General features: G+C 33.9%; 3 protein-coding genes across 9 annotated transcripts; 2 read left to right on the plus strand and 1 right to left on the minus strand.

Moving 5' to 3' along the window:
- The first annotated feature begins 824 nt into the window (after nt 1–824).
- On the plus strand, nt 825–5966 carry LOC118045102 (uncharacterized). The gene is made up of 8 exons (XM_035053635.2): nt 825–1032; nt 1774–2099; nt 2318–2403; nt 2596–2742; nt 3476–3578; nt 4828–4940; nt 5216–5338; nt 5588–5966. The coding sequence occupies exons 2-7, from the start codon at nt 1862–1864 to the stop codon at nt 5306–5308; spliced, it is 780 nt and encodes a 259-aa protein (XP_034909526.1). The 5' UTR covers nt 825–1032; nt 1774–1861; the 3' UTR covers nt 5309–5338; nt 5588–5966.
- A 3191-nt stretch (nt 5967–9157) lies between these two features.
- LOC118045101 (uncharacterized) lies at nt 9158–11932 on the minus strand. 5 transcript variants are annotated; one of them, XR_012170571.1, is made up of 5 exons: nt 11464–11932; nt 10598–10727; nt 10318–10496; nt 9416–9602; nt 9158–9316 (listed from the first exon to the last, which is right to left on the minus strand). XR_012170571.1 is itself a non-coding variant. In XM_035053633.2 (3 exons), the coding sequence occupies exons 1-2, from the start codon at nt 11858–11860 to the stop codon at nt 10627–10629; spliced, it is 498 nt and encodes a 165-aa protein (XP_034909524.1). In that variant the 5' UTR covers nt 11861–11932; the 3' UTR covers nt 10266–10496; nt 10598–10626. The 5 variants fall into 5 exon arrangements, 1 of the variants encoding a protein (XP_034909524.1); XR_004686928.2 differs by having other exon boundaries at nt 9158–9321; XR_004686930.2 differs by lacking the exon at nt 9416–9602 and having other exon boundaries at nt 9158–9321.
- Nucleotides 11933–17802: 5870 nt separating this feature from the next.
- LOC118045099 (uncharacterized membrane protein At1g16860) lies at nt 17803–22502 on the plus strand. 3 transcript variants are annotated; one of them, XM_035053631.2, is made up of 6 exons: nt 17803–17902; nt 18012–18215; nt 19465–20428; nt 20726–20881; nt 21571–21782; nt 22018–22502. In XM_035053631.2, the coding sequence occupies exons 3-6, from the start codon at nt 19538–19540 to the stop codon at nt 22208–22210; spliced, it is 1452 nt and encodes a 483-aa protein (XP_034909522.1). In that variant the 5' UTR covers nt 17803–17902; nt 18012–18215; nt 19465–19537; the 3' UTR covers nt 22211–22502. The 3 variants fall into 3 exon arrangements, with proteins under 3 accessions (XP_034909522.1, XP_034909521.1, XP_034909523.1); XM_035053630.2 differs by having other exon boundaries at nt 17817–17909; XM_035053632.2 differs by lacking the exons at nt 17803–17902; nt 18012–18215 and adding an exon at nt 18232–18484.
- Nucleotides 22503–24149: the final 1647 nt, after the last annotated feature.

Here is a 24149-nt window from a genome sequence, read left to right on the forward strand (position 1 = left end):
GGAGGACCATGACGAAGTAAACATCTCTGCCGCCCCAAATGTATCATTGTCGTGGAATCTACCACCTCGACCAGTCACTCGGACAATTTTTGTGTTTAAGACTTGGATAATAATGTAACTGGTAGACACGCTAGAGCGAACAAGTATGAATAAAAACCAGGATAAACTTTATAGATACCCTCCATTTATGTAATCTCAATTTCATCATCCAATGTCAATTTTTTAAAAAAAAATTCTTCACTCATTTTTAACGCAATTTATCCATATTCTTATCTAAACTGTGCTTTTATTTTATATAGAATGATATCATTTTATATAAACATCACCGGTTTCTTTTAGATTATTCCAACAGAAGCTAAAATTATAATTGAGAAACCAGTAAGATTGATGTAAGAAATAGTTTGTGTATGAAATTGATATTGCCCAGGGGTATATTTTGATGTTTCCCTTGAAAACAAAAAGGAAAGGACATAATCAAATTGATTTTACATTTAATGACTGAATTTTATGATTTCAGAATATTTAATTATTGTAGTCGACGGATAGATACACTCAGCACGTGTCCCTCCAAATCTCTCTCTCTCGGGGGGGTGTCTTCCTTCTATTTTGTCAAACGTTAACGACAACTCTATCCCTACATAAAGAACACGCGCATCACAGACCAGTCATAACACAACATGTAATCGTACATGACATTCTTTCTATGACATGGACGCAAGCAGTTGGCCTGTCATGCATCATAAATAAAAGGACACCGTACTTCATCAAATGGCAAGAAGATGACGGTGATTATTCTAGTATCAAACAGAAGTGCTCATAAATAATAATAATAATAATTTTGGTGAGTTCAAAGCTTATGTTCTTGTCTTCTTTGTTTTTGATTAATTTTTACCCACCCTTTCTCCGTCTCTATGTTTTCCTCTGCATTGACTTGGCAATCTACAAGAAAACCCTTAACACGACAAATCTCAAATATTTCCAAACTCTCAAATTCAAAGCAAGGGAATGCAAATATGTTTTGCTAAATATAAGGTTAGACCCATCTTCACATTCCCTCTTCTTTCAAAATCTTATGGCTTTATGTTGTTTCTATCAATGATTCTTGCGTAAAGATTGAAACTTCTTTTGTTTTGGTGATGTAAAGATTAAACTTTTGGTGCTGAATAGTACTGAATTTGTTTAATTCTGTGAATGTGTGCTAATTTTGAGCCAACTTTGACCCTTTCTGCAATCTGCAAGCCAATGACCTAATGAACTACATGTTGGTTTTCGCGTGTGTAACGAAGGTATAATCTTTAGCTTACTGTCTGCTGTGTAGTATTTGTTTGCAGAATGAAAAGGTATGAGCAATCAATTATGTTTTTTATTTGCTTTCACGTCTCTTAGAAAGAGCAGCTAAACGATCGGACCAGACAGGCGAAGAGAGCTTGACCGCCTTACCAGTCATTGAAACACAAGCCGGAGACGTATTGGTTTACATTCCTACAAATGTAATAACCATTATTGATGGACAAATCTGTTGAGAAACAAAACTCTTTTATAGCAGAGTTTCCAGTATACATGTTTAGAGGATCTGAAAACTGGGTTCTTTAAATTTTGTTGTATATGTAGTAATTTTAATGCGTGTGGATGGAAAGTTTGGATGGCTTTTTTATTCATTTTTGTGCTGCGTATAGTATGAAATATGGATAATTGATATTGATGATTGTCGTCCTTGTCATTATTGACTTGGCATTTATGTAACTTCTCTGATTTTTCTTGATTTGCTTGCAGGCCGCATTGTTTCAGCTGAGATGTTCTGTTCACATTGTAGGTCTGGCAATGACGTTGGAAGCTCTATCCTGATTCGATATTGTTCACAATGCAATTAGTATCAAATGATAGTCTCAAGGAAGATGTTTCGGAAAGTGAACCCATCTTATCCCAATCTAATATTTTGCAGCATTCTGAAGAAGAATCATCATCCTCTCGTGAAATTAAATCCTTAGGAAGGGATTGTGATGTTCATGTTGCTGAGTTAGAGAGTATTTGCATCGATGAAACTAGCCATCTGGTGAATCTGGACCAGCCACAGTGCCGTATATGCCTTGATATTGGAGGTCTTTTCTATTTACTGTGCTTGGTGCCCTTTTTTTTAGGTTCCTTAAGTTTTGTGATCATCATTTGACATGGAGGGTTTTTGTTTATTTCTGAAAAAACCAGTGAATAGTTCTGGAGTGCAAGTAGTTTGTGTGTGTAAATTGGTGTTTCCTTTCCTTTTCTATTATCTGTTTTTTTCTTTCTAATGCTGATGAAACCTGTGCTAATTTTGTCTCAGGGGAAGACTTGATTGCACCATGTCATTGCAAAGGCACTCAGAAGCATGTCCATAGATCATGTCTTGATAACTGGAGGTCAACTAAGGTAAGTGCTCGTTTCTCTCCAACATACCTTTTTCCTGATTTACAGAGTGATGTGTGTGGAACTTTGAGAATTAGGAAAATCATGTCAACCCTTCAGATGTTTGTTTGTAACTTGCCATTGCATGCATGTATGCATGTGATAGTAGTAATTTATATCTTGATTCAATGATTAATTCCTGCTATCCATTTTCAGGAGGGCTTTGCTTTTGCTCACTGTACAGAATGCAGAGCAATGTTTATATTGCGGGCAAATGTCCCAGCTGACCGGTGGTGGTTGAGACTGAAGTTTCACTTCCTTGTTGCAAGGGACCATGCATTAATTTTCATAGTAGTTCAGCTGGTAAGGTCACCATCCTTTTCATATTAGTTAAATTTGGTAACATAATCTGGATGTTGATTAGGTATCACTATTGTGGGTATCACCAGTACGCTTCTTCCGTCTTTTATTTACATGATTTTCTGCAATAGCATACACTACAAAGTGCTCTCTGAAATTGTAGGCACTGTTATCATTGCCCTATGTAATGCTTTCCATGCACTTTGCTGCATTATTATTAAGTTCATTTCTTTAGTGGAGTTTGGTGCTGGACGTCACTTCAGCTATGGAAATTGTACCTTTTGGTGTGAAACCAAACAGACCTAATTAGTTTAATGAATCCCAGCTGATAAAAGACATGCATTCGTACACACACATGTGCATGCACAATTACAAGTGTGATTGCATGTACCCGTGATTAGTTGACCCAAGGTGTCTTTGTTTGGAAATTTCCATTGATATTCTGCTGAAGAACTATATGAACAAATATGGAGGTAAAAATGTGAGCTAGTAAACTTTTTTTGTCGCCTGTTTTGTTCAAAACAATTTAAAGGATCCCTTTTCTAGCAGTTTAGTTTCCCACCAAGATGCAAATCTTTGCATGTTGATATACTTTGTCATTTTCTTTTGGAAGATCCATGTGCTTTTACCTGTCACGCATAAGGGATTGATTTGGTGAGATGATTGGTCAAATATTGTTTTATCATTAGATTTGTTTTTCTTTGTAGGTAAGTTAATAAATTGATTTTCCAAACAGGTTGTTGCATTCTTGGGTGTGCTGGTGTACAAGTTCTACGGGGAGGAACTAAGGGAAATGTTTGGCTATGAAGAGCATCCCTATGGGTTCTATACTATGGCTGGTATGCAGAGCCCTTGTTTTGATTGACTTTACTCTCTTTACTGTCATCATACATGGTTTGCTTGTAAATATTTGCATGTTTTGCTTCTCAATCAACTTTCCTTGAGTTTTCCCCCAAAATCCAGCTTGGTTCGAAGAAGATAAGGATGTAGGAAAGTGTTTCTAATCACAAAATCACCTGAGCAACTCCAGAATAATGTTAAAAGAACGAAACTCATTTTCCTGCAATAAGAAAAGGACAAGAAGCTATATAATTCATTTTTCTTATGTCTAAAGTTGCCGATTCTCCAAAGAAGTTTCCCATTTAAACTTTAGGATGCCTTCCTTTTCAATCTGAAGTGCTGTTATCATATTGTTTCACTACATGCATTTAGTTTGATGGAATTTTAGGAAAAGAAAGAATCTAATTTGGAAGGTGGAGATTTGCAGTTAGGCTCCATTGATGTTAGTGCCTAATGTGAGATGTCATGTTGTGTAAAAACCAGCTTTATATCATAGATGTGTTAACGGTTTACCATGCCACTAACCTTAACTTCTTGCCAATAGATTAACTCAATTCAAAAGCAACATTAATGATTGGTGAGGTGACACCAATTCGATTATTAATATGACTATTATCAAGCCAGGCTTAGTCTGACCGATGGAGCGGTTAAATCCAGGCATTGAAAGTAAAAACCCAGTCGATGCAATGTTTTTCAATAACCTGTTCTACTATATTAAAAAAAAAAAAATATATATATATATATATATATATATATATATATATCAGCCTGGTTTTTTAGAGGAAAACAAAGTTAAGAACATAAATAAGTTGCTGAGAAAATTTGTTAAAATTTGAACAAGCTTGTGTTAACTATTGCTATTTTTTATTGCTGGAAGATTGAAAGACTGCATGACTTGTGACATCTTCAGATCTACAACCTTTTATCTATATGGTCCGATCGATTGCGCCAAGCACGCGGTAGCAACAGAACCGGAGAAAGTATACAGAAAAGACTATTCTTTTCTATTAGTTTCTACTCTATCAGTATTAGATTATAGTATTAGATTAGGTTTAGTTAGTATTAGATTAGGATTAGTTAGTGATCCTGGCTTAGTGAGTCCTTTCTTCCGGGATGAACTGTTGGTACTAGTCCTAAATTTTGTTTTCTGGCATGACTTGTGACATCTTAAGATCTACAACCTTTTTTATGAGAATTTTATGCTCACTATCGGTATTGCTGATTTTTAGTTCATTATTTTTTATGCAGTTTTAGCAATCGTTTTGGTGGGTTTGCTCTACGGTTTCTTCATTGCTATAATATGTGGACAAAGGATCAATGAGCGACACTATCATGTTCTTGCCAAGCAAGAACTTACAAAGGTCCGGTATCTCATCCTTGAAGCATTTAGAGTCTCTAAACCAGTTGTAATGTTAACTAATATAAGGTAGAATTTAATTAGAAAAACAGTAGCTAAAATTCTTATCAGTTCTATTTTAGTTCATTTTCTGCACAAAAAAAAATTCCTGGTGGAAAATATTATTCATTACATGCTTATGAATTTCTTATGCTTTGTATTTCTGAACCCCGTGATTTTATCTGTGCTCTGGTTTATTTATCCAAAAGTATCATGACAGTGGTGCTGCCAAAATGACAGGAATACGTGGTATTAGACAGAGAAGCTTGCAAGGATGTCCCTGAACTTGGAGCTAGTCATGTCTCAGAACTAAGAATGCTGGGTCTTTGTTAGTCTCGAATTTTCTTCCCTTCTGTGTACTCTGTAAGCGATTTCAACTTCTATTTACTTTTTATGCTGATCACTTTCTCATTTGTATGGTCATCTTCTCCCCATAAAAAATAATTTTTTTTTATCAAAGATATGGTCTAAGAACAAGTGTGTAAAGATTCCTTTTGAGTGTTTCTTTTGTATTGATACCAGACCATTGTTAATCTAGGATGCATGCACTAGTGCTGCTTCAGAAAATTTATGCATCAGTGTCATATTTCTCGTCTTTTTTTTTTTTTTCAGGTCCTGCTATTCTGTGCCTGGTGTTGATATGGACTCCCTGAATTTATTCATTAGTCCATAGCGTACCTGTTTAAATTCTGCACGCCACTGTTTGAAGGTCTTTCAATCCTGTAGTTTATCTCAGATTTTATCATGGCATTTGAATTTTGAGAGACGTCACGCCCGAAGATGGTCTTTTCTCCATCAAACTGCACAACCACAGAAGGTGTGGTTTCTCTTGTATATTTCTGCAGTATTTTGACCATTGCTGTGTTCTCGGTCATCAGCTTAATGAGTTGTATATAGTTTTCGCATATAACACAGCATTTTCACATGTTTTCTCAGCAAGATTTATCAAACTCTTTTTTTGTCTATAGAGAATGTGCGAGCTTAATTTCGAGTTTAGTAATATAACAATATTGCTATGTGCAAAATCGAACTGTGAAAGGCTGAAAGACCACTGGTAATTAACGATATGGCTCATTATTGCACTGTAAAAACATGAACGTCAGAACTTTCACCGGAAAAAACAAAAAACCTTTTGACTTCAGAATAACTAGCACCATGCTTTTAAAGTTCCACAACTGTTCTAGTTCACTAAAAATATCATATGTTGTTTGCCGGCTGCGGGAAGAGTATCCATGGAGAAATTCCCGTTAGCAGCGTTGGTCCATCTCTCTTAATTTTTCCTTGCATGAAGACAATATATATTGAATCTCCGAGGAAAGTGGAGATCAAAAGGATAGAATACACGCCATTGACGCCAGCAATGGTCCTGGACTCTAACATAAGTCGAGCAGCATCCTCCAATGACAGGGCCATATACTAAATTATGAAACGGTCCAGCGGTTTTCGAAACACATTTTTGGACGTTCCAAAGAGGTACCTTGCATTCTGGACTGATTCCCGGTGGCCAGAGACCTGGTAGGTTTATACCTGCAAATGGTGCCGGTCCTATAATAAACGGCAAGAGATTAGGTGCATGAGGGGAACCGACTGGGCTGGAACGAGCCAACACAATGCCCGATGCTGCTATTAGCAACAATGATGATACAAATAGAGCCCTGCTTCCCTTCATTATTACCAAATTTAACTAGCCCCTTTCCTTCTATGTATTGCAGCTGGAATCAATGTTTGCTGCAAGTTGGTGCCAGACTGACACCAAAAGAGGGCGTGGACCATTTATATGGAAAAGCAATGAGTGTGGACCAAAACCAAGGTTGAGATTTTAGGAAACGGTTGCTAATCCTCAGTCAAAAAATTAAAGATGGAGTTAATTACATTTACAGTTGCATTACAGTTCCTTTTTATGAACCTCTTAGAATTAATGGTGCTATCCGTTAAGAACATCACAAGCTCACCTGCTGTTTTCAAGTATAGCAGTTTTCTTTCTCGGTGGACAATTTGTTCCCCTGGTAATCAATGATATTAATGGAATCCATAGTGCTTTCATAAACGATCCAGATGGATTTGATGGGTTAAGGAGATAGAATATTAGGAATGTTCATCTGCCTCCCATTTTCAGAACAAAGCTACATTTTCCAAAGGTTTACATCCAATATATTCAGAGAGGAATGGAGAAGTCCAGAAATCTGATAATTCTAAATTTCTGCCATCTAATTAGAGAAAAGTTGCACTTTTTAAGAAGGCTTCTTCACCTTTTCCTCTCCATTAGTTTTTTTCAAACATCAACAAGTACGGCTCTTGTTCCCTTTGAGAATCGCAATATAAATTTACTTATGTGTTGCATAAACTTGCGTTAAGTTTACACAGCAAGCCTGGAACAGGCAAGAGCAGAGGTGGTCCGGAATAGGCCAACAATGCTGCCGAGTATAGTAATACACGTAGTTGATAGAAAAAGCTCTGCTTGCGGCCATGACAAAAAGTTGGATCAAGTTGCCAGATCTTTTGCTCTCTTAACATTTCAATAGAGAAGGCAACGGGCGTAACTTTGTAGTTACAAAGAGGGTAACTCCTTTCCTATTGAGAATCCTTTACTGTTTATTCAGTGTGCGCTAACACTCTAATTACTGTGGACCTCAACAGTGCTTCGATTTTTTTGGTTCTGTTGTCGTGTCCTTTCTTGATGTTTTTTAGCGCCGTTTCAGTGTTTAAGGTTTCTTTGATTGAACGTGCAGGCTGAAGTTCTGTGCGTCGTTCCACAAAGGAGCTGGTTAGCTCTCTGTTGGCTGGAACTGAAGCTTTTCTCTTTTGGTGCTCTGTCACAGTTCTTCCTTGGTGCTCCTCATTGTCCCTGTTTTTCCTCTCATTGTTGTTCCATTTTAATCTTTTGTTTTTTCTTTCAACTGGTTTTTGCCGGCTGCTCCTTAAGAGAAGGCATTTTATTTCACCATTAATCCACCAGATAATCCATCAACCTGAGAATTCAGACTTTAACTGAAATCCATTTCAAGATCTGAGCTTTATGCAGGTTTGGGTTCTAGAATCAACTTCTCTTCTCACAAGACAATTAGTTAACAGGAAACAATCAGGTAACCGAGGCCTCATAACTGACACAATTGTAAGTTCTAGAATTAATGGTCGTTCATGTGAAAAACATTAAGAAATATGTTTTTTGCCAATTGATCCGAGCACGAGTGTGTCGTGCTTGGATTCCTAAACAAAATGGCATAAACAGCAGCTTTAATTGCCTCTTTGTAGATCAACAAGTTTGTTGCTTTTTCATAAGTTAAACTGTTCATGTAATTTTTATTTTTATTTTGCCTAGCAAATTTTATAAGCTTTAATTATTATTTTTTTAATTTTAGACACTAAGTTTTCTTATTATAATTTGCTGTAAAATTAAATGCTGCTACTTTAATTTTGCTTAGGCCCTACATTTTAAACAAGCACTGATAACACATTTCCCTTGTAATTTTTCACTTGTTGATGAGTGTTCCAACTTAACTCTTAGTTTTAGCATGAAATTTAGTTTATAATTCTCTATCATACAAGCAATATTCCATTGTATCATTTGAGAAAAAAATTTATTACTTTTATTTATAAATTTGTTGTTCCTATATTATCTAATTCCATAGTTAATAAATATATTATGCGACCTCATGCAATCAATTCATTGCATTGTCGTCTCTTGCATTACTACTTTTTGACGTCTCATCGTCTTGCTCAATTTATTCCAACATAGAAATAATTACAGGGAGATGCAAGGGTCAACAAAAACTAGAGATGTTGCCTGTTATTTTGCCTCAAACATTAATGAAGGTGGATTTTATGAAATAAAAGGCTTTTGAAATACATTTCATGCTTTGCACATACCTTAGTATTTTGATATATAATTTTGCGACCCCCCAAAATAATGCTTTTTAAAATCTGTTGGCTTTCCTAAAATTTAATTCAAAACAAACATGACTCATTTAAACATTTAATTGCATTCTTCAATTTAGATCTTTTAATTTAGCTTCATGCTTATAATCATTGAGACAAAACTTTCTAAACCTTAAATGACATATCATGTCTTTTGCTCCCTTCAACATACAGACTTCTCACTCTCAACTGGTGCAAGCATGCCCTTGTTTCAGTCTCTCTTTTGGGGAGCTTCTGATGTGTAGTCTTAGTATTATAGCTTAGTCATGTATAACGAGCTACTCCTTTACTTCATTGTTAAGTAGAGGTATAGAATTCATGGCATGATAATGTTAACAGAACAAGATAGAAAAAGCGCAGCTAAACAAATAAAGAAGAAAGATAAGCTTTGATAAAACAGTCAACAGAGATGGCCAGCGTGCACGACTGATCTGCAGCAAAATACAGCAGAAACCGGGTAATTATAACAAAGAGATGAAACAAAAACCCAAACTACACCAGATTTGGGTACTGCAAATCACCAACCCGAAGACCAAGACAGCTAAAAACAACTCGAGCAAGAATCATCAGCAAATCTGCATCTAAGCTTGCAGAAGACATGATGCTGAAAAGAACAAATGTAATCTGCACAGAGAACCTTATGGCATCCAACCATCACAGAACACAGAACCTTCAATGCACCGAAAAACATGGCACTGAGAGGAAAAACGAGCTGCAGCAGCAGACCAGACCATATGGCACATGAGACACTGAGATTAAATCTTGTGAAAAAATGTTGCAAATGGAAGTACATCACAGGAAAGAAAACAACAAAGATCCATGACCATATCCATATCCAATAAACAAGCACCCACAGGATCTGAATCGCATTCTTCTTGAATCAAATATCAAAAGGCATCCAAATTAGCACTTCCAGAAAATAATGATATAAAACTTTTGAAGTTTAAGTGATGAAACAAGATGGGGGCTGAATGACAGCAGCTCTAGCACCTCTAACAGCACATAGGGGTTGGAAGCAACTATGAAGACCTCATGAAGCATGAGAATTGGATTGAGAAACCACAGTACTAGTATACTAAGCAGTCTTTGACAGCAGAGACACCAAGAATCGCCAGGACCACGAAGTAAAGAGATATCCAGAAAACATGATGCATAAGTAAAACAATCAGAAACCGAGTGAGATTGGCATGGTGGGGAATGGAGGAGGGGGGTTAAGTGAATGCTAGCTGTTGGGTAGCTTGATTACACTACTCGTACTTCTTTCTTCTTTCTAGTTATTGTCCATGTATAAGTAATAAATAAAAGAAATCAATATTAGCAGCAAATTGCAAACATTAGCTAGTAATACATTATAAATAGAGAGAGAGGGAGAGCGAGATTAAAATAACCATTATATTAGCTTCAAACATATGTACAAAAGCATGCACCTGAACTAAAAATAAAAAACACCATAACCAGCAAGCTAGAAAGGGCATCACAAACAGCACAGTTGCTACCACACCAAGTCGCATCTGAAAAGCTCCAGTTGATCAAATTGTGATTCAGTTGGTGTCTGACTTGTTTCACTCTTCTTGATTCTACACAAAATTTACATGCTTGGATGAGCCTACACATAGCAAATAAGCAGTCAATAACAGAAAAGAGATTAAAAAATTCCTATACTAGTTTGTGAAAAGGCTGGTTTGTCAACAAATAAGTAAACCTTACCCAGAAGCTAATTTTGTACGAATTTTAATCTACCCTTCCTCATCCTCAGAGTGAGACACATTACTTGTAGTAGCATCTGACTCAACTTCCTTTGAAGTCAACTTTAACTCCATCATATGTGCAGGTGCACCTATAATTGAAGAAAAACAAAAGTGTAATCAACAATGTAGCACATAAACAGAAATTAATGTTCTTCAGAAACTTGTAAGATAGCAATCAAACACTTCAGTTTTACAGTTTACTGTGAGAAATGCCTCAAACAACATAAAACCAAATTGGCTACATCAGATGATTCGAAAGATAACACAATTCATTTGTTTTCAATTGTTTATATAGCTTCCTCAATATATGCAAAAAGAGTGCAAGCAAAGAGGCTCATTTTGAAGACAGTATAAATTGATAACATCAATTGAAGATAGAACACCATCACTCCTCACTCCAAAAATCTCAAATTTCTAAGTGAAACACTCAAAATACCAGACTTTCTTCCCGTGCATGTCCTCTATAACTTAGCAAAGTAAGTATTTTCGCAAGGAAACACCAATCATCCAAAATAAAATGCACTAACAGGCAGTTTTCAAAGCAAACATTTCCCAGAAAACATCAATAATCAAAATAAATCACATTCTTTCAGATCCAAAATAAAGCTACATTACTAACCATCTCCAGTAAGTAACACCAAACAACAATTCAGTCAATTTAACACAAAAAAGACTAAATTTTTCAATACACCCATAACCAAATTATTCACAACCAATTGATCAATCAGTAGTTTTGAAGAGAAAAAAAAACCACATTACAAAATCTTATATACAAAAAAAGCAATCAGATGGTTAAAAAAAGAAACAAACAGGCAAAGAAAGTACCTTTAACAAAGTAATCAGAGGAGGGCCATCCTCTAACAGTAGTGGTGGAAAGGGACTCCTCATCGGACAAAGGATTAGCCAATTTCTCAACAAGATGAGCAATCCCAAGAGAGCCAGATGTAGATCTAGGAGATGGGACCCAGTAAGAAGATCCGGGCAAGAAAGGTAGCCAATCAGGTGCAGCACGCCGCACAATGATCCGATGAATTGCATCTTCTAGCTTTCTAAGCAAGGGGTCGGTTGATGAAGAGGCAGAAGAGGAATCATCAGTTTCTGATGGACTGTTGCGGTTAGGAATGTTTGATTGTGCTCTAAGGGTAAGCAAACGAGAAGAAAACCTCGTTGATGATGTTAAGCAATATGTTTTTGTTAGAGACACAGAAAGAGAGCGAGCCATCAAAGGATGTTTTCGGTGATACAAAGACACGGAGATTACTAAGGAAAGATTTTGGTTGTGGATATTGAAAAGAAGAGAGAGAGAGAGAGAGAGAAGGACCTGGATATTTATAGACGGAGTAGCGAGGTGGAGATGCTTGGTCGGTATTTTCTCTGATAGTGACATGTTATTGTTCATTTTGATCCTTTAGTTTAATAGCTGTGTCGCCTGTATCCTTCTGGCTTAAACTTTTCATGACCCTTTTGAGGCCGTTTCTTGAATGTTCCAATGTTGCCCTCGACAATTGACTATGTTTTTGAGATTTCTAATTTTTTAAAGACTTTTAATTTTTTTGTGGAATGTTAATATATATATATATATATATGGAATTGAGAAGAAAAAATCAGATAAAACTAATAAAAAAATGAAATAAAGATTTGAACGGAAAAAAGGTTTATTTTTTAGTTATGGTGCTAAAGGGTAAAATCAAAACTTTATTTAACAATAGGGATAGTATTGAAGCATTTGAAACTAGGGTGTGAAAGTGAAATAAGGGCTGAAATGTAGTTGTCCCTATACTGAGTTTCAGTTATCCTCAAAGCTTTGGTGTATTTATTATCCATACACTAATAAGATTATTGGTCCCTTCCTTGTTAAAGAATTACAGATTCGCCCGTTTTCTTTGTCATAATTGATGGACTGGATGTTATTATTATAAAAATTAAAAAAATAGACTTGCTGTAATTAACGTTTTTAATATGACCATTAATCAGAAATCAGACTATGATTTCTTATGACAAACAACAACAATTGCGACATCCATCACCCCTATTAATTAATTAGATTTATATGATGAGCATAAAATAATTCTTTTGAAAGAGATAGTGTATCTTTGAGATTAAAATGATAATAGGTTATTGTCCTCGATATTCACTCATAAAGATAAAAACTTTTTCTGGATTTTAGACATATTATCCACACTTAGATTCGTGTTTTTTTTTACTCGCAACTTTTTTTGTAATTAAGATTAATTATTGATCGTAGGTGCAAATTAAGGCATGTGTAGGTAGGATCACCACAAATTTATTAATTTGTCATAGCTATCAGCACCTTGTAATATCTTCAACGCTAGGATAAGGATAACATTGTAATCGCAGCAAGTACATTCTACAATTTGAAGGCGGCTTTTGCTCCTTATTCCTCTAAAAAAACAAGAAATCATAGGCACACCTTGGAGCAGCTTGATTTTGATTGCTACGATGTTAACAATTCTTTTCTTTGTTGATATAAACATTAAATAGGTAATTAGAATATTCTTTTTTTTTTTTTGTATGACTTGAGATTTTTATGTGTTAATTTTATATTTTTAAAGAGAGAGAGAGAGAGATTACAAACCTCCTCGCTCCCTCTAAAACCATGATCCCAGCCAAGATCATGGAGGAACTATATGTATAATATCTATTAAAAAATATATAATAAATGCAAATCTTACACGCGTTGTTCCGGTGAATTAATGGGAATTATAGATGGTCATAAGAAATCCGTCGTGATGATTTAAGGGTCTAATGAACTTACCCTGGATTTGGAGGGGTGAGAGTGGCTTGATGACTTGATCCAGGAAGTGGGGTTTTGTCTTGATCAGCCCATCAAAACAGCTGGCCGCCATGGGAGTGGGCCTGAAGGTCTACCAGCAAATGGATAGAAACTTCTTGCTGCTCCTCCCCCGGAAATCCGTTGCTTCTTTATGGATAAACCAATTGCAGGACTCGCTGTTAGGATTTAGCATACAGTATTAATCATTTTATTTTATTTTATTAGGGACATGTGAATATGTTATATTTGTAAATTATAAAAATTAGATTGGATATAATATGTCTTGTTACTTGACTATCATGTATAATACAACATATATATATATAACATTACATTAATTGATTATAACAATATCTAAAATAGCTCAGTGTTTCATTATGCAAATCCATAGTAAAATGTTGAGTTGTATTTTTTTTTTCTTTTTGGTTTTTGCTTTTTACTTTAATTTTTTAGGTTTTTTTCTTTTCTTTTCTTTTCTTTTTTATTTGTTTTTTTAAATTGTTTCTTTTCTTTGCTTTTTTTAATAAATCCACAGTGAAACGCTAAGCTGCCTTTTTTTTTTTTCTTTTTTTTATTTGTTTTTTTAAAACTGTTTCTTTTCTTTGCTTTTTTTAATGAATGTTTTTTTTTTTAATTTTTTTTATTAATGTTAAATTTTTTTCTATGTAGTTAAATGGCTCAGTGTTTCATTGTGCAAATCCACAGTAAAATGTTGAGTTGTCTTCTTCTTTTTTCTTTTTCTTTTTCTTTTTTATTTTTGCTTTTTTTACTTTTCTTCTTTTTTCTTTGTTTTTTTTAGACTATTTCTTTTCTTTTCTTTTTTTAATGAATGTTTTTTTAAAAAAGAATTTTTGTTAATGTTAATTTTTTTTTATTTAGTTATCAAATTTTCATGATACAGGTTTGGGGTTTGATGGGTTACCCGGATTTTTTTTTCTTTTTTTTTTTTAATTAATTTTTTCGAGTACAATCCACAGTGAAACGCTTAGCTGTCTTTTTTTTTTTAAGCTGTTTTGTTTCCTCTTGTTTTTTTTAATGGATTTTTTTTTTGTTAATATTAAAATTTTTTTTCTATTTAGTTATTGAACTTTCATTATATGGGTTCCGGGTTTGACGCGTTAACCCGGATTTTTTTCTGGTTTTTTTTAATTAATTTTTTTGTTTAATTTAGTTTGTTAATGTTAAATTTTTTCTATTTAGTTATCAAACTTTCATGACACGAATTCCGGGTTTGATGGGTTAACCCAGCTAATTCTGGGTTAACCCATAAATTTTTTTTCCTATTCATTTATCAAACTTTCATGACACGAATCTCAAATTTGACGGGTCAACCCAATTAATTCATATTTTTTTTTTCTTTTTCTTCATGTAGGCTTTTCTTTGTTTGTTTTTTTTAATTAATATTTTTGTTGTTTAGTATTTTTTTGTTTTTCTTTTCTTTTTGCTTCTTAGTTTTTTTTTAAAAAAAATAATTTGTTAATATTAAGTTTTTTTTTATTCAGTTATCAAACTTTCATAACATGAATCTCATGTTTGACGGATTAACCTGATTTGATAGGTTAACCCAGTTAATTCAGATTTTTTTTCCTTTTCTTCCTGTAGGTTTTTTTCCCTTTGTTTTTGTTCTTTTTAATTAATCTTTTTTTTGTTCATTTTAGTTTATTAATGTTTAATTTTTTTCTATTTAGTTATCACACTCTCATAGCACGAATCTCAAGTTTGACGGGCTAACCTAATTTGATGGGCTAACCCAGTTGATTCTTATTTTTTTTTCTTTTTATTTTTTAGTTTTTTCTTCCAATTTCATCTTTAAATATTGTAATTAACTATAACTAAAAGACATCAATCTTTTTTCTTTCAATTTTATGACACAAATCCTAGGTTAACGGGTTAAACCAGTTGATTAAGATTTTCTTTTTCTTTTTCTTAAGTAGTTTTTTTTCTTTCAATTTCATCTTTTAATATCGATTTGATTAATAATTAAATTTTATGATTTGTTTTGTTTACTGGTCATTAAATTATTATGATCTCATAAGGGGATTTTACTGTACCCCTCCTTGCAAAGCACTATTCATCGGAATAATGCTTTGCTTTTTTTTTTCTTTTTAATTATCACACTTTTATAACAAAACCTTACAACCAGACTTATATCAAAGGCTTCGGGTTTAATGTTGCAACCAAACTCACTTAAATTTAGGTGATGCAAGTTTAATATTGTTATTAATATTATAAATATAATTTTTTGGATCAGGAGTAATAGATAGACCCAATGTTTTTAGATATAATTTTGTAGAAAAACATAACACTCTTAAATTTTAACTTTTTTAAAAATATTTTTTGTATTAAAAAATTGATCTGCAACGTAAGGCGGGCCATATTTCTAGTGGTAATCTAAACAAGGAGGAGGTTTTACTGTTCACAAAACTTAATTAAAAAAGTGTTTTGCTTATTCTTTTTTATTTTGCATCTTTTAATATTATATTTGTTTTTTTAGTGAATTATTGTACTTTCATGATATGGGTTGTATGTCTACTAGACTAGTGGAGTTAATTTAAGTTTTTTTCTTATTCATTAACCTTTTATTTTAACTTCATCATTTAATACTAGGTTGATTAGGAATTATAATTCAAGATTTGTTTTCTACTCTCTACTATGTTATTTTGGCTTTATGATCTAGAAACAGTATTTAACGATTAAGTTGTTTTTTGTGTTTTTTTTTTAATAGATTTTTTTTCAATGTCATTATTTAACACTGAATCGGTTGAGGATCGAGCTTGTTTTAATTTTTTTTCCTGCGAGAGTATTTTGATCTTACGATTAAGGCCACAAGTTTTGGTTTATTTAACCTTAGTTAAAACATGTTTTTTTTTCTCTTTCCAATAGATTATCTCGATATTATCAACTAGATCACGAGTCCTTTTACATTGATTTTGTTTTTTATTGGGTTATTTCTGTCTCATGATCCGGGTCGCTAATTTGGTTGGTTAACCCAATTAATTGATTTTTTTTAACTTTTTTTAATTGATTTTTTTTCTCAATTTTATCATTTTAATATTGCATTTATTAGGAATAAAACTTCATAATTTTTTTTTATTGGGTTGTTTCAACCTCACATGGGGGGATAGTGCTTGATGGATTGACTTGACTTATTTTTAGTGTCATTTTTTTAATTAATTTTTTTTTATAAATTTCATTGCTTAACATTGGTCTGGTATGAACAATTAAGAATTGAGTTTTGTAATTTGTATTGATTTAATCTATATGGATTTATATTATTCTTAAAACTAGAGTCGTAGATTTGACAAGTTAACATATGTTAAATTGATTTTTTTTTTTTATATCATCCTTTAATACCGGATTGAATGAGGATTGAAATTTATAAATTTATTTTAATTTATTTTTCATGAGATTGTTTCGGCTTTGTAATATAGATCGCACGTTTGACATGTTAACTCGGATCATCTTTTTATGTATTTTTAACTGATTTTTTTTTCCAGTTTCATCATTTAACATTGGGTTGATTGAGATTTAAATTTCATAATTTATTTTGAGTTGTTTTTCACGGGGTTATCATAGTCTTATAACCTGAGTTTCAGATTTGACATTTAACCCGAGTTAACTAAAATTAATTTAATATATTATTATCTTAATATTAAAAAAGATGTCATTTTGATTTTTTTTCAAGCCAAATTATATTTTTACAGTTTATATAAATTGCTTTTGAATCCATAAAATCAATAAAAATTATATCAGATTAACCCTTGCGTGATTATTTTTTTCACCTGAAAAAAAGGTTAGCAATATCTTAATTTTACTTTTACATTTCTTAAAAATCTAACACTATAGAAGCATAGGTCAATTATCTAATTTTAACCTTTACGCTAACCTCCCTGGATTCATCATGATCAATTTGGGTGCACACCTGCGCTGTTCTTGTCCGTGACACAGTGTCCTGGGTCCACCACTCAACGTTATTCCTACTCTAGCATTGTTTTTCAACATAAAAATCATGGCCTTTCCTCGCAACATCACAACACTAATAATGTAAAAAAGAAAAAGAAAAAGAAAAAAGAAAAATAGTAACAGTAATCGAGAAATTTCAATCATAAAAACATTTTTTCTAGTGTTATTGCTCCAGATTCAAGAATAACTACACTGTTTTGGTTACAGTTTGATTTCTTAAATCAATAGTATATTTCTTCATATTTTATATTTCAAAATATAAAAAATTATTTTTAAATTGCCACACATATATTTTTTTATTTTATATTTATATCTCAATCCATGTTTGAAACACCAAGTATTAAATTGATTTTTTTTATTTTTTTAGTATTAAAATTAAAAAAATATTTTAATATATTTTTAAAATAAATATATTTTTAAAAAACATTATATGTATCGCTTATATCAAACACGCACTTTCAGAAAAATAAAAATACAGTCAACAAGGGAGACAGAGAGTGAGAGAAGGTGAGAGGTTTGTCTTCAGCTGCTGCTGCTACTAACAATTAATAATTAAATATTATTTTTTACTCTATTTTTCTCTCTTAATTTGGTGGGTTTTTCCTTTTTTCTGCAGTTAGAGACAACCCATCAGTTGCTGTTACTCCTTCAAGAGAGAGAAAGAGAGATAGAGCAGAGATTTTTAGAGAGATGGTGACTAGTACTGAGATGGGATCTCACAATCAGTGTTGCTTAGGCAGCCACTGCTACTATCTGCACTGTTAACTGCAACAACTGTTTTTCCATTGAAATCCTCCAAATCCTCACCCCCCCCCCCCAGGTAATTATCACAAACGCCAATGTCATATCTGCCCATTCTCCCATTTAACTTCTTATTACTATCACTGAATTTCTCTTCGTGTTCCTCCCAAGTTCGATGTTTTGCCTTATAAAGTTTAGATGTCTTGCATTTCTTTTTGTTGGTTTATTGAAAAACATGGAAATGGGTATTTTTTGTTTTCAATAGAATGTTACTATTATATTTGTTTTGTTTGTGGCATATTGGCAATCTGTTTGCATAAAAGTGGAGAGTTTTAGATTTGGATCGTGGTAAGATTAACAATTTAGAGCGTTTTGATGTTGAATCAGGATTCAATTATTATCTAACATAGTGAATATGGTTGAAGTTATTTTCTCTTTTTTGTTTTTTATTAGCCAACATGCAAATGGATTTTTAAGTGCTGACGTTCCATCTTGTCTCTGACCGATGTAATCAATGAATTTTTGCTCAGAAGTTATGAATCTCTACATTGTGGATTGATCCATGGAAATGTTATGAATTGTTTGGAATTAAAAATAGAGCATTATGTTTTGTTCCCTGGATTTATGTTTTGAAGTATTAAATTCTTGCAATGTGGGTTTGATGCACGGAAATGTTTTGAATTGTTTGGAATTAAAAATAGACGATATGTTTAATTCCCTGGCTGCTTTTTCTTGATATCATTATAGCCTGTAGTTGTACGGAAAAACAAAGAACAGAAGTTTTGAATTGTTAATTTTAATGAGTGCCCTAGTGATTGGGATGAAAAAGAAGAGGAATAATTAACGAGGTACACATCAAACTGTAAAGGAGAGTGTTACGTTTTAAGTTTATTTGTTGCAATCTCTGATGAGAGTTGTTGATGAACTTAACAGTAGCGTGTATGTTGGAGAATGATATGGAATTGACAATCTTAGCTGTTAACGAGGAACCTTTTGATTTACAAATAACAAAAAAGTAGTCTCTGGATGCCTCTTGGAGAATCATATAAAATTCACAAATTTTGTTATTCATCTTTATTGATTGCAACATTGCAGTGGAAATGCACTCAGGAATAGATTCATAGCAAACATAAATGTGTGAGGTTTACAATTTTTTTTTTTATGTTGTTTTCTCTGCTTCGTTTATTAGACAAATATTTAAATTAAATCATTCCTTTTGTTGAAAAGAAGGCTTTCATTTTATGATTGCTTATGATGATTAATTCTAATGGTTGAGAAATGAGTAATCACTTCAAATTTCTTTTTCCTGCTTCTTTTTTCAATTTCAGTGGGACTTTGAGAATCTATTTGACAACTTACTAGTTCATCTTGTGCGTTATTGGGTTTTCTTAAAGAAGCTTGATGGGTTCCAGATACCCATCTCATCGACTGGGCAATGGCCTTTTTGTATCTGGTCGACCCGAGCAGCCAAAAGAAAAGGCTCCAACGATGAGCTCAACTGCCATGCCTTATACAGGAGGTGATATTAAGAAATCAGGAGAGTTGGGGAAAATGTTTGATATACCTATGGATGGCTCTAAGTCTAGGAAATCTGGGCCAATAACTGGTCCTCCTTCAAGGACTGGATCTTTTGGAGGGGCTGCTTCATTTTCAGGTTCAGTGATGTCAAATGCTGCTCTTCGTGCTGGCTATACCACATCAGGTCCTTTATCCTCTGGAGGCTTGCCTGGTTCAGCTTCACTAAAGAAATCGAGTTCTGGACCACTAAATAAACACGGGGAACCTGTAAAGAAGTCCTCTGGCCCTCAATCTGGTGGAGCAACACGGCAAAATTCTGGATCTATTCCATCAGTCCTGCCTGCAACCGGTCTCATAACATCTGGACCTATTTCTTCGGGACCACTAAATTCTTTTGGTGCTCCTAAGAAAGTCTCTGGTCCCCTGGAATCCACAGGTTCAATGAAATTACACAGCTCCTCCATCAGTAACAACCCAGCTGTGACTACTTTAAGTCAGGATGATGACTATTCTGCGAGGAGGAACTTCCCGAAAACAGTAGTATGGTTGGTGATTCTGATTTTCGTGATGGGATTCCTTGCTGGTGGTTTTATTCTTGGAGCTGTTCACAACGCCATCCTCCTCATTGTTGTTGTGGTTCTTTTTGTCATAGTTGCTGGATTAGTTGTTTGGAATACGTGTTGGGGAAGAAGATATATCATGGAGTTCACTGCTCGCTATCCTGATACTGATCTAAGAGCTGCAAAAAATGGGCAATATGTGAAAGTTTCCGGGGTATGTAATAGGTGCTTTCATTTATTGTTTTTTATGTGCATGCTTGATATCTGCAAACAACTTTTTTTATTTAATGTAGATTGAGATCTATATTCTTATTGGTTTCCACTAATTGCCCTGCGCCTTTTTCTCCCTTCTCTACACCTGAATCCAATAATGCTTTAACGACTGTGCATTATACTTTCTAATATCTGTGTCTTGAAAAAATGTATATCGATTTTGAATTTTTTATCCTTTTCTCTTATGCATAATTATGTGATATTGATCAGAATGTTTACTCTCTTGCAATTGCTGAAGGTGGTTACCTGTGGTAATGTCCCTTTGGAGTCTTCGTTCCAAAGAGTTCCCAGATGTGTCTATACCTCTACAAGATTATATGAGTACCGTGCATGGGGCTCAAAACCTGCCAGCCCTGGTCATCGCCATTTTACATGGGGATTGAGATCATCAGAGGTGAGAGAGGATGGCTTTGTATTTTTGATTGCCTGTGCTGCAGTTTCTTTTCCAGAGTAATTTTGCGAGTTTGTATTGTTTGAACATGTAGTGTTGAAGAGACTATTCCCTTAAACACACAAAGGATTTTAACACATTCACTAGCTTCCTACGAGTTGGCTGGGTTTTTCTTATCCAAATATCTGGATAGGTGCCCTTTTGAAACTGTTATTCCCCTCTTACTAACCAAGCCCCCCTTCTGTTGGCAAAAAGCCTAGTTATTTGAAACTTCAAACTGAATTTACTCCAGGAGTAGTAAAAAGCAATAGTTATTTGAAACCTTGACCACTCTGAGAGACCATAATTCTTCAACCATCAATTATTCCCTGTCTTTCCTGTGTAGGTTACATTCAGAAACAGGGACTACTCTAAACATAGAAAATCCTAGTTTGGATCTTTTATACTAGAAAAGAATATAAACCCACTAAATAAAGGAAAATGATCCTTATTCCTCTTATTTTGATTTTTGGCTGCATCACCTTCCCTTTCCTATTTCACTACATTCCGTTTTAGTATTCAATATTTGCGATGATGAATGAACATTTACATTTGGAGCAAGTGTTTTGCCTTGAATTTCCCTGTTTTTTAAAGGATATATATATATATATATATATTTATTTATTTATTTTTATTTGTATTTATTTTTGCAGAGGCATGCTGTTGACTTCTACATCTCTGATTTCCAATCTGGTTTAAGAGCACTGGTTAAGACTGGCAGTGGTACAAGCATAATCCCTTTTGTTGACGATTCCTTGGTTGTTGATATTAACCCTGAAAAGAAAGACCTGTCTCCGGAGTTTGTCAGGTGGTTGGGAAAGAAAAACCTTTCAAGCGATGAGCGTTTAATGAGACTGAAAGAAGGGTAAGCTCTCTCCTTGAAGAATTAGGTCATCAAGTATTTTGTTTCTCTACGTACCCTTAGGTGGGAGCTTGAACAGAAAACATGTTAGATGTTTACCATAGTGATTTTTTATAGTCCCCTTGTCAAGGTAAGGCATCATCGTGATTTTTATTAGTTGAGGATCTATAACCATCGAACTGTTTTTAGGTATTTTGGATGTTTTGGAGTTTTGAAACTGCAGCCATGGCTATTGCAGGTGCATCAAAGAAGGCAGCACTGTTAGCGTGATGGGGATTGTTCAGAGAAATGACAATATGCTTATGATAGTTGCACCTCCGGAGCCATTGGCAACTGGATGGCAATGGTCCAGATGCATCTTTCCAGCTAGCCTCGATGGTATTGTTTTGAGATGTGAAGATACATCAAATGATGACGTGATACCTGTGTAGTTAGTAGTATCCAGAACCAAAACTTAATTGATTTCCAGATGTGATTGTGGTTTTATTTTTCTGTTAATTCCCCCCCCCCCCCAACATGTTGTATAGATTCTTTTCCCATTCTTTTAGAACATCGGCTCTCGTTAAAAAGCCAACCTCATTTCTTTTTTTTTTTTTTCAAAAAAAAAAAAAAAGACAGCATTGCTTAATGTGCCCTGAAGTTGAGATCTATGTATTTTATGATCTTACTAGCAACTATATCTATTTTTTTTTTTAGAAATGAAGATTCATAATGTAAAATTAAGAGGTTTCATCGATATTGTTGAAAATAAAATGTTGACTTGAGTGGAATGCTCAAGGGAAAAGCAAACAAGTGATCAACATCCAAATGATGATCTTAATAGGAGGCATTTAATAATTTATGCATGTGGTATTGTTGATTCTGGCCAGCAAGCCCTTGATCATTGTTTCAATCTTTCAGGGTTTGGCTCATCCTCATCGATCCTACATGTTGTCATTTACTCTGCGGATCATTTTTCGAGGGCAACATCAGGTGAAATTTATCAAATTCTTCCTAGTATACTAAGGGATGTGTGTTTTAAGATTGTATGAGACGAGAACCTAGGTATAGTTAGTTTTTGTAATGAATTTTTTTTCTTTTAAATTAATTTTTTTAGATTTTTTTATTGTTTTCATGACATCAAAAATAAATTTTTAAAAATAAAAAAAATTATATTAGTATATTTTTAAATAAAAATTATTTTTAAAAACAACCCCTTAAATAATATGTTAGTAGTGGTTGCCTGGTTGGCATGTAAGTTGACCAAAGTATACCCTATATTTTTTTAATTTTTATTTTATAAAAAAACACCTACTCTAGGCTAACAACACTGCTGCTGCTGCTTATTACTAGTTTCTGTGATGCTACCAAATTGATGTTGAGCACTGCCCTCCTCTCCTTATATATTCACGCGAGAGATAAAAATAACAGGGAAGAAAATTACAAGAAGTATATAAAAAATGAAATGTTGCATGAATATTGCAGAAAGCGGTGGTTAAACATTCAAATCGAACAAATCAAATTTTAGTTCAAGAGTTTGAAAAATAGAGCAGGTTGTTAACATTATCACCGAATTGTGTTGATTACGACTTGTTGAGATTTGAAGGAAAGGAAGCAATATCTTTTTTCTTTTTTAAAAAAAAAGACTTCAGTCGTAAGAAAACTTAATCGTGTCATGATAATGTCCCTTTCCATTTTAACAAATTGAGGATGCGCAGGAGACAGGGTTTTGCCCACGAAAAAGAAAGCAATACCAATACAACGATGCACAAAGTCACTGATTACACGTATTTCTGACTTGCCATGCAACAGACAACCAACGACCTAACCTTTTACCAGTACAAGGAGAAGTAAATAACAAGCACCGTCTGATGATCGTGGTTTGAAAAAATAAATTTAAAAAAAAAACTAAAAATCATCAAATTTTGAAAGGGTTTTCGGTGGAAGCAAGGACGACTGCGCTACATCGGACAATATGGACAAACTGGACCTCAATTGCCTAGGCATGGCATATGGTTGTGTGGTATGTGGATTTTGTGCATCGGAGGTCTCACTTTCTAGGTGTGAAAGGAGGAGCGTGAAGTCACATGCATTAAACAAATGTCACAAAAGGAGTGGTCTCATAGGTCTTGTCCTTGATCTTTATGTTCATGGACATTTCACAAGCAAATTTTGCTTTATCATTCCAATTGTATTGGATCATGCTGTCTCACAAATATCCTGGCTTTTGAGATGATCAGAGCAGACCTGACCTAACCTCCCAACACTCCTACCTTGACTAGACTACTGTTAACTTTTTTTTCTAAAAATGAAAATTTATTTAAGAAATGAGGTGTCCCCACAAAAGGTGTAAAAGGGCAACTTCAAAACTTCACTCATCATCCAGACCCT

Source organism: Populus alba, chromosome 8 (genome assembly GCF_005239225.2).
Source record: "Populus alba chromosome 8, ASM523922v2, whole genome shotgun sequence".
Classification (NCBI taxonomy): Eukaryota; Viridiplantae; Streptophyta; class Magnoliopsida; order Malpighiales; family Salicaceae; genus Populus; species Populus alba.

Excerpts from the sequence above, each read along its gene's own strand:
- LOC118045102 (XM_035053635.2), top strand. The coding sequence starts at position 1,862 with ATGCAATTAGTATCAAATGATAGTCTCAAGGAAGATGTTTCGGAAAGT. Across the intron at positions 2,100-2,317 it reads TATATGCCTTGATATTGGAG|GGGAAGACTTGATTGCACCA; the intron begins GTCTTTTCTATT and ends ATTTTGTCTCAG. Across the intron at positions 3,579-4,827 it reads TGGGTTCTATACTATGGCTG|TTTTAGCAATCGTTTTGGTG; the intron begins GTATGCAGAGCC and ends TTTTTTATGCAG.
- LOC118045101 (XM_035053633.2), bottom strand. The coding sequence starts at position 11,860 with ATGGCTCGCTCTCTTTCTGTGTCTCTAACAAAAACATATTGCTTAACA. Across the intron at positions 10,728-11,463 it reads CTCTGATTACTTTGTTAAAG|GTGCACCTGCACATATGATG; the intron begins GTACTTTCTTTG and ends CTTCAATTATAG.
- LOC118045099 (XM_035053631.2), top strand. The coding sequence starts at position 19,538 with ATGGGTTCCAGATACCCATCTCATCGACTGGGCAATGGCCTTTTTGTA. Across the intron at positions 20,429-20,725 it reads AATATGTGAAAGTTTCCGGG|GTGGTTACCTGTGGTAATGT; the intron begins GTATGTAATAGG and ends CAATTGCTGAAG. Across the intron at positions 20,882-21,570 it reads GGGGATTGAGATCATCAGAG|AGGCATGCTGTTGACTTCTA; the intron begins GTGAGAGAGGAT and ends TTATTTTTGCAG.